The following is a 13,300-nucleotide window of genomic DNA, read 5'->3' as shown; positions in this document are numbered from 1 at the left end:
GAGGGGGCTCGGCGACCCCCGGTCCGGGCGCGGGGCTCACGCGGGCTGCGGGCGGTGCCGGTCCCCGTGCGCAGGGGAGGGGACGCCCCGCTCCCCGCCGCAGACCTTCGGTACGAACTCCTGCCTGCCCGTCCCCGCCTCTCGGGCCGAAGGTTCCCCTCTCGGGTTTATCCCTCCAGTTCATGTTTTATCACTCCGCGCTCAAACGAGCGGCCATAAAAGCTGGCCCGGCCCCCGGAGCCGCCCACGGGGGGCCGGGCGGGCCCCGCTGCCCGTGGCGGAGGGGACCCGGGCGCTCGGCACATGACGGGCGGGAGGGCTGCGGCCCTGCGGGCGCCGGTGCCCGCCATCGAGTTCCCTGAGGAGAGCCCGGAGCCGCGCTTTGACGGTAAGCGGGGCCGGGGGCAGCTCTGGGGGCGAGCGGGAAAATCGCCCCTTTCCTCCGGCTGGCAGGAAGGGAAGGAAGGTGGAATCTCCGCCTTCCTCTTCCCGTCCTTCCCCACCGCTCGGAGGTAGCGGCGGCCGCGGGGGTGATGCAAGAGCGGGCAGGCCCTCAGCAGCGCCCTGCCCTGGGGCCGCCGTGCGAGCTCCCCCTGCCTCGGGCACGGGGCGCCTCGGCCTCCCCGGGCGGCTGCTTTCTGTGTGTACTTAAAAAAATTAATGAGGTTCCTAATTCGCCTCTTAAGCCACTCGCTCAGCGGCCGCTCGGGTGCTGCTTCTGTGAGCCGGGGTTGTGTTGAAGCTCTGTGGCTGTGCATTGTTTTGATGTTTAGGTAAATAGGTGTGTACTGAGACCTAGGTTCATTCGTCTGACTGTTCTCTTTCAGACTCAGATGTGCCGGCGGAGCTGCGAGTTGCAAACAGGTCTCAAAAATTTATGAAATTCACTTCGACCATCCAGAACCAGCTGCTGCTTGTGTCACTGCTGGAGCATCTCTGCCACATGTACACGCACAACCCCGTTCACTCCAGGGGTTTGTTCCGAAGTTAGTAAGAGGAGCTCATTCCTGTCTATCAAGCTGCCTTACTGCAATATGTACCAGACCCTTCTGTGCAGAGTTACAGTGTAATATCAATACAAAGCTGTAGGTTTCATTCCGCTGGGACAAGAATGATTCTGTGAAGAGGATGAATATCTTGAATCAACTAAATTGGCAATGACAGCTTGTCTTATTTTTGAAAACAGTAACAGAATGTTGCTGTAGATGTAAGGATCAGACAATTCTGTTCCAGCTAGATCGTGTGAGTTGCATCATGAGAAGGGCAGTAGGGTAAATTATGTTACTGTTAAATGTGATCTAAAAATGCTGGTAGAAGAAGAATTTAATAAACTACTTATCAAGAAATAATTGCAGTAGCATCTTCACTTAATATTTCAAAATTATATTCTGTGACAATCTGAGTAAATACCTTTTCAAGTTCTTTATTTTGCCATGAAGTCTTGATACCGTTCAGGGAATTAACATTTTTAAATGTTAAGTATTACTTTTTAAAGATCTTCTTGGTATATGATTTATCATGGGTGTTTTGTTCATTTAGGCGCATACTTAGTGCATTTAAGAAAGCATATCCAAGGGTTTTGTCCTTACTTTACACGACTGTAGACAATAAAATCTAATGTGTTTTTCACAGTTAAATTTTATGCCATTTATAACATCACAGTTGCACCCATCTCCAGCATTTATGAGGTTTGGTTTGCCACAGTTGTTTTACTCCATATGAGAGAGATTAGATGGTGGAAGGGAGCAACTTCATTCTCTGAGTATGTGCACAAGTGTGTGGGTTTGGATGGGAATTAGAAAATCTTGACATTACCACTTTTGATTATAAATGCATCCTCATAATTTTGAACCTGCTTTGAATTTTTCTCTTCACTGAACAAAATTAGTCCAAAAGTAAAATGTAAGTGAATGGGTGGATGTTTGGAAGGCCTGGCAAGTAATTGGATTATGTGAAGGGATTCCCATAGAGCAGCTCTGTAGGAATAGAATTAGTTTTAATTGCTGAGAGTACGGATGGGAACAGCATTAGAGTAGGAGGGATTGTTCAATTTTTCAGACATCTTTCAAATAAGATTTGTTGTTTAAAAAATTTATGTGGTCTTATTGGCTGGCTTTATTTAGTGTTTTTCCGACCTTTCTCTGTTCCTTTGTGCAGTTCTTCGTCAGACTTTCACAAGAACAGGGTTACTCTCCCCTTTTGTTTTTTGTGATGAATTTAGTACTTTAAGACTGCAGCACAATAGAGCCATTACTGAATTGATGAAAGCAGCTAATCAACAACTACTTAACGGGGTAAGCTTTGTTACATGTCTTTGGCAAGTCTGCAGTAAGGACCTTTTGTTTAGAGGTTCTTTTAATATGGGATTGGGTGTTTTTAATAATAATACAAAAAAGCTCCTTAGCTGTTTGGGATGGCATGCTCGGGTTCTATAGGTGCAAACCAGTTTTTGAAGCCATCAGTATTTTGTACCTTATTAAATAGTAATAATAAAACAAGTTAAAATGTTCATAAACCAAGGCAAGGCGTTTTAGGTATTGCTACAGCTTTTTTTTGACAGGCATCCATTTTCAACTTTAAATTGTTGGTTATGCTAACACTCTCATATTTATGTTCGTGAAGGGTGTAGTTTGTGTACTTGTACTTCAGGCTGAATCAGACCTGTTTGCTTATCTCGCTGCTTGAACTAAGCTAGTTAATTTTGTTTTAAGCACATTTTAGAGCCCTCATTTTATCCTGTGTGCCAGCAGAACTCTAAAAGGGCAGTAATCTCTCCAGCAGAGAGATGTTAACAGATTACCAGTGGGATAATAATACTTTAAATTGGTGAAGCTCTCTGCAGCACGTGAATGGCTGTTAGTAACCTCATTTTCTTCCAAGAAGGAGGTTGCAGCTTCTGTTTTGATGAATCTGTCTGTGCCACTGCCACAGCAGACATGTTAGTCTTTTTATATGGCATGTTTTTATGTTGGATTTTGTTCTTTCTTAGGAACTTGATAACGGAGAGTCTCTTGCAATTGGGTATGTATTCAAAACATGTAGAAATACTAAATTAACTCTTTCCCTAAAGTTCTGTGCTCCGCTCTAATTAATTCTGTATTTCATATTTTGTCTCTGAAACAAAGGAAAAAAGGTAAAGGTTTCTCCAAATTCTCAAAATGATGTGATAATTTGTTCTTCAGTACAACTCTAGCAGTCAGTGCCACTGTTCAAGATTTATCAGGCATCAGTGTAAAAGAAATAATCTGAACACCTCTGTTAAAACAGAGTATGGATTTGTAGCACGTGTGCATGCTCTCGCAGTCTGCTGGTTTTCAGTATTCACTGAAACTCAGGCTGGTGCAGTCTGGTAATGTCAAAGTATTTTCTTCTTTTCATAATGTGAATAATATTTTTAGAATGTGTACAGCTGTATCTTACTTGTAAGTTGTAATTTAGTTTAATGCAGCCTAACTTTTCTTGATTAGGGAAAAAGAAGTTCTCTTTGAAGCACAGACTTCACGATACTTGAATGAATTTGAAGAGATTGCAAGGTTAGGAAGAGGAGGATATGGCAAAGTATACAAGGTATTCTCCATCTCCCATATAAAACTACTCTGTTTATATCTAGTTTTTCGTTGGAATTTGGAGTTACTGTTTTAGCTGTCCTGCCAAAAGTTTTTTGAATAGAAGAGGTGCAGATCTGCACCTTAGACGATAGTTGGTGTTTCATTTCAAAAGCTGCTCAGATGTAATTAGTTTTGTTTGTCAGAAGCAGGATGTATCAGATGTTTCACTTTGTATATTTTGACCCTTTTAAAGTGAATGAAAACTCCTTAATTGACATGTGAAGTATTATGATATATTGACTCTAAACAGCATCAGAACTGATTGGTCTGCACACCCCAGTGCTTTAGTTGTGGCTGCTTTTAAAAAATGAGCCACAGTATGAACACAAACTGTCAGAGCCAATATTGAATTGTGTTCAGTACTTGTAGTGTATTACCAGCCCAAGGTTCCCCATGAGGTATGTGCCATGTGGAAATGACAAGTGTGGCCTCACAGATTTATTGAGGACCTGTTAAGCAGTTACCAGGACTTATCAGTATCCCTGTATGACAGCAGGGGCCTATTCCCAGTTTCATTCCCTGATACAGTGATACTCTATAGGAATGGGGTACAGAAGTAAAATTTTAGAAAAGAGTGGGTTTGAAAGGATTTAATTAATCCAAACACATTAATATCTATTTTTCTCTTATTGCAATTGTTTTCAGGTCAGAAACAAGTTAGATGGTCAGTTCTATGCTATTAAAAAAATTAAAATTAAGAAGGCTACAAGAAGAGATTGCATGAAGGTATTCTTTCCTGTGTTTTGTCCCTGTTTTAACTCCTCTGTGGCTTATTCTGTTCTGATTTATTAATGTAGCTAATATAATTTTTTATGCATTCTGAATTTCTAAAGGTTTGAGCCTATCAATACCTAGCAGAAAAAAGTAAATGAGACGCATTCAAGTCCATTAAAAGAACTATACTAACTACTTGCATCTGATCATCTCTTCAGTGATGAAAATCAATTTGTTTTAAAGCTTTCACTTTTTTCTGTTACTGTAACAATTTCATCTCTTCTTTCTCTCTAAGAAACTTACTTTTTGTTACCTTTCTACTAAGCACTCAGAATAAGGGAGTGTCACACTGTGCGTTTTTTGGTCTTTTCAGGTGCTCCGAGAAGTCAAAGTGCTGGCTGGGCTGCAGCATCCCAGTATTGTAGGCTATCACACTGCTTGGATGGAGCAAGTTCAGACAGTACATCCAAAAGGAAAGTACAGCTCATTGTGTAATTCTTGCTTGCATCTTGCAACCTCTGAACTGTTATTTTCAGGAGAATATTACTTTTCTGATAAAATGACAATTTTCCTTTTCCCTCCTTAAAAGAACTAAAAGCAAGGGAAATTACAGGTGATCACCAGGTCCTTCTGTGCACTCAATCCCTCCTTACCAAATAGTTTATCTGTTACTTAATCATTAATTTAGAGCTGTGGAAATATTAGCTCTGCTTGTGATAAGACGTGAGGGGGATTTTAAAGTTGTGTGAAGTCAGTGAAATGCAGTGAAAACCCTTTAATGCAAGATGTAGTGAATTGACCAGGAGAAGGAATGCTGAGGAATGAGCTGCCTCAGATACTGGGGAAAAGTGATGAATAGGACAAAAAAAAAAACCCACAAATTTGCAACTATGTATCTTTAAGTCTCAGAGATGTAGCAACATTAGAATGAGCATCCTAGTATCGTTCTCTTCGGATCTGGAAAAGATCTAAGAGAAACTGAAGGAACCTGGAAATACATACTTTTAATGATACCCCCCCCCCCAACTCTTTATTTTGCTTTCCAAGTTTGCCTTTTAAAAGTTAATGCATTGTGTTTCATAGTCCTGCACTGACAGAGCAATTGGATTTTTTTGTGCATCAGCTACTGTCTGTAACTGCCAAGGATTTATCTGCTTTTGTGTCCATTTTACACCTTCTTCTTGTTTTTTCTCTTCAGGTTCTTTGTTCTCATCTCTTTGCACACTCTGCCCTTTGGTCCCTTTGTAACCCTAATCCATTGGTCCCTTTCTAGTCCTTTCCTGAAATGCCTTTAGTAATTAAATCTTTTGATCCTCTCTTAGTGGGAGGTTTGGTTATGCTCTGTATAACTTTATTGCTTTCCAAATCACTTACTTGATGCCCAGAGAGTCATAAGCACAAAAGAAAATGCATAAATGCATAGGAAGTTTACAGTAGTGTAAAACAGGCAAAACTTTTAAATCAGTGATCCAGAGAATCTCGAGGGAAGCAATTGTTTAATGCTGGGGATCCTTTGAAAGTATGTAATGGTGATAATGGAAGTGCATAATGAAATCTATAGGTAGCTTCTGTGGCACTTAATGTTTTCCCTTGTCTTACAAGATTGACGTTTTAAATTTGCATCCATGTGCTAAAACAGCTTTTTAATATAAAAATTCAATTTCAATGACAATTATTTCCAAGATATCAAGTGTCTTCAACACAGCAGCAGTGTGATGTGAAGGGTGATGCCTTGTGGAGCTGCTTCTTTAACTGTGTGTTATTCTATGCATTGTAAACCCTTACTTTGAACATACTGACTTCTGAAAGATGAAGTCTAAGTAAATATCCAAGAAAGCCCAGTACAACCCTTCTAGTGAATTTGTACAACATATATATATTTTTTTTCATTTAAAGATAAATGAAATACATGTTAGAGTAGCTTCGTAGCAGAGTTAAAAAGCCCTTTTTGCAGCAGCAGAAATAGAGGTAATCTAGAGCCATCCACAGGTAACAAAGTTAAATTCAGTGAGGTGCTCTAGCTTAAGTAGTAATTTTTAGTAAATATGTGGATACATTCTTTGCTTTATGAAAAACCATATTTATCTTTGCATCCAACAGGTAAAGCAGTAATGGAGTTGCAGCCATTATTTTTGGAGCAAGAGAGTAGCAAGTAAGTATTACTAATCTCAGTGGTAACATATATTCAACTTTAACTTCAGCTGTGTATCTGAGACATTGCTGTATGGGACAACTGTCCAAAATCCCTGCTGGTAGAAAGTATTAAATCAGCTGGAGCCTGCAGTGACAGCTCTGTAATCCTGGAGTTTTATGTGGGGAAGCAGCTGAACTCTTACTTGAGAGTGCTGTTTGCAGCTGGGGAAAAAAATTCAGTATGTTGTATCACAAATAGATGGTATGAAACTATGTACTTATTTGGATTTCTCTCCCTTTGTTACTTTCAGTGATCACTGTCACATCCAGAGTGTGGAAAGTGGTAGTTCAATTATCTTTGCTGACCTTACCTCACAAGAAGAGAAGTCCTGTGACAGTACCAGTCCTAAAAATGTGCGTGGAGAATCGGTGCAGAATATGGATGTGAGGAATGACTTTACAAACAGCAATAGCAAAGAGTGTGTGAAACCAGATAAATGTCAACTATCCATAGAACTACAAGAAGGCTTTGTAAATAATGTGAACAGTTTATCAGCTGGTGTGGACAATCATTCAACACAGGGACCTCATTCCAGTGTGGATCAAGATGCTAGGACTGAAAGCGAGTCCAGCTCTGAAAGCAAGTCCTGCTCTGAAGGATGCTCCAAAAATGAGGTAGCACTCTGTGGAGAATTTGAGGTAAATACAGTTTTCTTTAAGTATCCTTATCTGCTGGCTAATTTTGTGATGTTTTTAAATTAGCTCAGTAGACAGTGGAAATGAATGATTTTTAACAATAAATTTAAAAGAATGGAATGACTGCAAGTAGAGCCAAAACTTCAAACAATTTTTACTTAAGTGGGTAACATCATTACAAGGAAGCTGACCAGAGGAGCTGGCAAAGCTCAGCATCTATGAGGAACTTTCCATGTGTTAGGTGTCTTGAGTCCTTTCAAAGTACCTGCATGAATAAAAATGCTACTGCTGCATTAAATGGCCCCATCAAAATTGAAAATCTTTAGCTTCATTAATGAAAACTAAAGCAGCTGTTAATGATGAAAGTGTCATGGCATGTCACATGGTGCCCATGCAGTGTAGGAGTACATGGGAAAGAGATAAAAGGAGATTTGAGCAGGGAATCACTTGTGCTTCTAAAACCTTGTTGTCATTTATACCATAGCACTGATATAGTTTGTGTAACACAGCCAGCTCTGGAATGCTTCAAGCTTTTGCTTCACTTGGAGTTCCCTCTAACAAGAAACCCAGTTTTAAAGGTGTCTGCTTGAGTTGTCCAGGTTATCAGATGAACTGGTCTATTACCAGAAACTGAGCTACATATTCATATATAATATGAATTATATGGTTATAAATCAAACAGTTGGACTCAAAGGTCTTTTCCAACCTAACCAATTCTGTGATTCCATAAAATTCCATATCAAGAAGTTGATTTTTTTCCCCACTATTTTATATTGATTAAGCTGATTATTGAGTAAACCTCTGTTCAGTATTTCTAGAAGGTTTCAAATTGAATAGAATTGAATTGAAGGTTTCTAATTTGAATATTAAAGACGCTTCTGGCAGTTTTGTTAGCATTTATCATATAACAATTGTTAAAATTTGAGAAACAAGCAAAAAACTCTCCAAAACTAGATAGCATTGTTGCATCTGCTTCTTGAGTGCAGTAGATTAGTAATACTATCCTTGATGTCCTTTTGGTACCTGTTCTTGGAGGGGTTTTTTGTGTAATAAATTTTGGGTTTATTTGCTTTAAAGAAAATAACTAAGGAAATAATGTTTTCAATTTACAATGGAAAAATTATGGACCATTATTTTTCTGTTAGGTGGAATATCATTTGATGCTTCATATACAAATGCAGTTGTGTGAAACATCTTTGTGGGATTGGATTGCTGACCGTAATAAAAGATGCAACAAGAGATCAGAGGACACTTCTAGTAAGATTCATCACTGTCATATTCAAGCAAATATTTTATTGGGGTTTTTTTTTGTAATTTGAAGGGCAGTTATCTAATTTTATTTTACTTCAGCAACTTATAATACAGATCTTCATTTAATTCTTTATTCACTTAATCAAATAACAGCTTGTATTGAATTTTTGTATGATAGATGTTGGTAAAAGAATTGAAATTCCTGAGTTTTAGACAGCTCTTCAAAAAAGAATGACTGAATGCCTGAGGCATAGTTGTTACCAGGGGAGATCAGTGTCTGGGCAATACTCCTTATTTGGAACAGTTTTTTATTGACAGAATCTGCTGCTTCTCAGAAAGCTGGTTAAAGGCTAATTTATCTGCTGTGGAAAATACAAGCATATAATTTGATCCAGACCGGTTAATTTGTAATAGATTAAAGAATGTAACATTGACTTTTTCTGAGTGACCAGGGGGTTCTCATGCCCTCCTACCAAGCAGTCATCAGTAACTGTTGACATTTGGAAGAACAAATCCAATGCTCTTAAAGCAGTAGAGACATGTTCCATTCCCTGGGGTGGTTGTATAAAAGCATATGCACATAAGGTTGTAAAACAAAATGTGTGATTAATGTTTTATCTTGGTTTTAATCACTATTAAGGTAAATCTGTTCATTCATAGAGACAGGTTTAACAGCAAACTGGCTTCCACTAATCTCTCCTGTAATCATAATCTTTTAGTTTCATGAGATAAAAGATGATATTCCTGGTCAGGAAATGACAGAATTACAATGGCATTTGAGCTTGCAAAATGCTGGTTTCACACATTTTCATGGAAAAGGTGAATGTTGTCATAGATTAGATATGAAGAAATAGAAATCCAAATGTGAGTAAATGGTGAGTGTTCAAAAAGACACATTAAATATGGGTCATTAGAGCAGGGAGACAATGTAGACAATGTAGTTTAATAAAATAGTAATGTGAAAAATGGTCAAAACAAGGAGGTGCTAAGTTTATTTAGGACAGCTACAGCCAGAGGAGAGTGAGGAATTTCAGAGGGTAGCACAGCAGTAGAAGGATTAGGAACAAAACAAGAAGAGTGCAAAGCAATACAGACATAAATTAGTGTGATTTTATCTGGAACTGTATTTTTCATGCTAGGTCAGGATTTACATGAAAGTAAAAAGTTTGTTGAATTCATAATCAAATAGTTATCTGATGGGGTTTGGAAGTATCTTTTCAGGAGGACTTATGCTCATGTTCCCTGAACTTTCTCTTTTGGAATTTTGATGTTAGTGACTTTTTGCCGATTCAGAAATAATATCTCGAGAGAAGCATGGCAAAATCCATATTTAAAATATGCTCATTCTGTTTAAAATTTATTCCACAACATAAATAAACAGAATTCAACAAGACATACCACCATAATCTTAACATAACTCAGTAAAACTAGCTGAAATAATTGAAATTGTTTTAAGGTCCATACCATCTCGTGGATGTTCGCTGGACAATGAAGATTTTCCAGGAGGTAGTAGAAGGAGTTTGCTATATCCACAGCATGGGAGTGATGCATCGAGACATTAAAGTAAGTTCATCAAATTATTACTTGAGGTTGAAGAAAACAAAGACAATTTACATTATGGGAGAATGAAAGCAACTTCATTAGAGATGATCTGGGCTGTTCAGAATGTAGTTGTTACATATTATAAAACACAATCTCCTCCTTAGCAGTGCAATACTTTCTTTACTGTCAGCACAGTACTCAGTTACACTGACTTACAAGTGGATTTTAAGCTCTGGAGGTGTTTTCTCCTTTGTAGCCATTTTTCTGTCAGAAAACAGGCACGGTCAGATTTGTTTTCTTTTGTCTCAGTCTTTCCTTAACCAGGGGAGCAACTTAATTACCTAAAAACAAATATTTTAGGTAATGACAAAAATAAACAAAGTCCCTTGACTACATGTCAGTTTGCTAACTGCATACAGTTAGCTTTTGAAAATATGTTCTAGTTGCTTGCTTACTGATAGACCTGAATAGCAAGGAAGTGAATTTGTGTTTTCCCACTTTGCTCCCTACTCAGGTTTTCTGCATCTGATACAGCAGCTGTATGAAGAAATCATGATTATTAAACTTCACATATAGAAGCTTGGAACTACTTGAAATCACACAATCTTCACTCTGGATTAATTTTCATTTTTCTGTCAACTGTTTCAGGGTGAACAATTTTTCAGTTTGCCTTCCCATTTAGCATCATCATGGCCTTATTGTTCAAAGTCTGGTAGTTATACGAAGAATTCCAGAATTCCACACAGTTACTGCAAACCTGGTTTTTAGCCAGTTCTCATGGTTTTCACCATATATTCTTCTAATTGTGATCTTGCAGATAGCTAGCAGAGACTGTAATTTCTGGGATAATATTCTAAGAAAGTCTTTCAGTGTGTGAATTTCTGAGAACAGAAGGCCAGTGGTGGGTGTTCTGGATATGTTTTTACTTCAGTGAATATGAGAAGCCTGGCAACTTGTTCAACAGTGCTGCATCTTTTAATTTGATCTGCATTGAATAAAGGAAAAGAATGGAGATTTCCCATCTCTTGTTAAACTATTCACATCTCCTTTATACACTAATAAAAGTCCAACCATTTCCTTTGTGCCACCTGAGCAAGTTGGGGGATTTTTCTAGATGCACAATGCTTGCATTTCTCCATTTGTCCTTCTTAGTGGTTCTAAAACCAAAATATATGGATAAAAACTGTTTCAGTTTTCTGAGTCAGAGCTCTCAAGTCTGTCGTAATGTGGCTTTTTTTTCATAGCAGCTTCCCAGAACCAAGCAGCATATTGCAGCTGCTGATCATACAGAGAAGTGTATTTTGGTTAGTATTATGTGTAGGCCAATGATATTTAGTCATCCTTCATGCTACATCAGTTGGTCAAATCTACTGTCCACTCTTGCCTGTTCCTGTTTACTGTTCTGCAAATTTCCCTGTTTCTGTTGGGGGAAAAAAAGTACTTCATCTTTTCACCAAATCTTGGTGGTTTTTTTTCTGTTTTGCTTTTCTATCTTTTTTTTTTTAGATCCTTCTTTTAGATATGTGATCTTTTAGCCCAAATGGTTTTGCTAACACATGATTCAGTATCAACAATGACTATTTTTTCTCTCCCACTACTAAAAAATGTTAACTAATCATCTTATACCTATGAAACACTGGATTTTATAGACTTCAAAACAGCTGAAATTCCTTAATTCTTTATATAGACATATTTAAAAATTGCATTGTCTTCATTTGCAGCCTAGAAATATCTTTCTACATGGATCAGATCATCAGGTAAAAATAGGTGACTTTGGATTAGCCTGCAAAGACCTTCTTTGGGATGATGCAGACCAGCTGCAGACAGAACGGATAAATGGTAAGAGAAGAAAGTGTAATGGGTTTCAGTGTTTAAGTTTGTATGGTATTAAAAGCATTAAAATGTTACTTGCAAGGGTTAACAACACTTGCTGAGTCTCCATTGCCTTTCAAAGGACTAACACATACTTCAGGAGTGGGGACCTGCCTCTATGCCTCACCAGAACAACTGCAGGGATCTCACTATGATTTCAAGGTAGAGAACTTTGTTTTGTTTCTTCTTATCTCTGCTAATACAACAGATAATAGAAATAAATACATATATAAAAATACATATTTGATAAATACATAAATATTCCTCCTACTGTCACTCCTAGTGTTTTTGTTAAAACATGGATTTCAACTTTGCCTTCTCGTTTGCTATTAAAGCAAAACTTCTTTTAATATGTTGAAAACATATATAGATTTGAGTTTGTGTTCTCTTAGTAGTGTCATGATACTCTTCATATCATCATGAAACTTCATTGTTGGGAAACCTTTTCATATAATGATATTATGAGAAAAAGAAGCCCACTAAGTTAAAATAGCAGTGATCCCAGAACTTTCTCTTCACCCTATTAACAGTCAGACATGTACAGCATGGGTGTTATCCTGCTAGAACTCTTCCAACCATTTGGAACAGAAATGGAAAGAACAGAAGTTCTTACACATTTAAGGACTGGCCAAATTCCTCACACTTTCTCCAAGAAATGGCCCACTCAGGCCAAGTACGTGAAACTCCTCACCAGTCCGAGAGCTGCAGAACGCCCAACAGCGGCTCAGCTTCGGGACAGTGAACTCTTCCACACCACAGACCAGGTAAGCTGTGCCAGTAACCCCAAGCCTTAGAGCCTAAAGAACACCAAAAAAATTGCCCTTTGTGTCCCTGCCTGCATTACATTTATTTGGCTTTGAACTTAAATCACACATTCCTCTTAAGACTCTTTTTCTGATTACAGTATTTAGGCCACTGTATTATTTCTGGTGTCCTTGCAATGAGATAGCTGGTCATTAACTTCAGGCAACTTTCTGAAGACTGTACAATTGAGAGGTATTTTTATAGGTCAGAAAAGCTTTCAAAGCTTTTCAAAGCTTTTTTTTTTTTTCAAAGCAGATTCTTCTAATCATTTTTCCTTTCCATGCCCCACTGCTTTATGGATTAAATTGTAGTATCAAGAATGTAGAATAGCTGAGTGCTGCTGCACTGTCTGTAGTAGATTGCAAACACAATTCGAGTAGGGTCAGTAAGGCTTTATCCTTGCTTAGCTATAAATGAAGTAAACTGGCTCTCATTTTCAGGTTATTTCTAACCTCCAACAGAAGGTGCGACAGCAAGAAGAAGAAATAGAGAAGCTGAGGGAGACAATAAGACTGCTTTCTGAAGAGCAAGATGAACAAACAAGAATAGGCTCTCCTGTTTAAGTACAGGAAGAATTAACCTCGGTTGTGTGTTAAGTTGTATAAAATGTTTCCTTTTTTATATAAAATATTTGAATGCATTTTAATTTGGCCGTCTGTTCTTAAAAGGTATTTATTCTT

At 38.2% G+C, this 13,300-nt stretch overlaps 1 protein-coding gene across 1 annotated transcript; it reads left to right on the top strand.

The window, feature by feature from the left end:
• The first annotated feature begins 235 nt into the window (after positions 1-235).
• Positions 236-13,260, top strand: EIF2AK1 (eukaryotic translation initiation factor 2 alpha kinase 1). Its single transcript, XM_088174369.1, has 15 exons — positions 236-388; positions 828-986; positions 2,158-2,294; positions 2,990-3,021; positions 3,468-3,567; positions 4,254-4,334; positions 4,696-4,796; positions 6,424-6,474; positions 6,767-7,154; positions 8,297-8,408; positions 9,859-9,965; positions 11,666-11,783; positions 11,899-11,978; positions 12,347-12,580; positions 13,061-13,260. The coding sequence occupies exons 1-15, from the start codon at positions 304-306 to the stop codon at positions 13,181-13,183; spliced, it is 1,908 nt and encodes a 635-aa protein (XP_088030495.1). The 5' UTR covers positions 236-303; the 3' UTR covers positions 13,184-13,260.
• Positions 13,261-13,300: the final 40 nt, after the last annotated feature.

Source organism: Sturnus vulgaris, chromosome 16 (genome assembly GCF_052056855.1).
Source record: "Sturnus vulgaris isolate bStuVul1 chromosome 16, bStuVul1.hap1, whole genome shotgun sequence".
Lineage (NCBI taxonomy): Eukaryota > Metazoa > Chordata > Aves > Passeriformes > Sturnidae > Sturnus > Sturnus vulgaris.
The sequence above is the reverse complement of the archived record's forward strand: the minus strand, read 5'-3'. Positions and strand labels throughout refer to the sequence as shown.

Coding starts and splice junctions, on each gene's coding strand:
- EIF2AK1 (XM_088174369.1), top strand. CDS start 304: ATGACGGGCGGGAGGGCTGCGGCCCTGCGGGCGCCGGTGCCCGCCATC. Junction 4,797..6,423: donor CAGACAGTACATCCAAAAGG/AAAGTACAGCTC, acceptor GCATCCAACAGG/TAAAGCAGTAATGGAGTTGC. Junction 11,784..11,898: donor GCAGACAGAACGGATAAATG/GTAAGAGAAGAA, acceptor TGCCTTTCAAAG/GACTAACACATACTTCAGGA.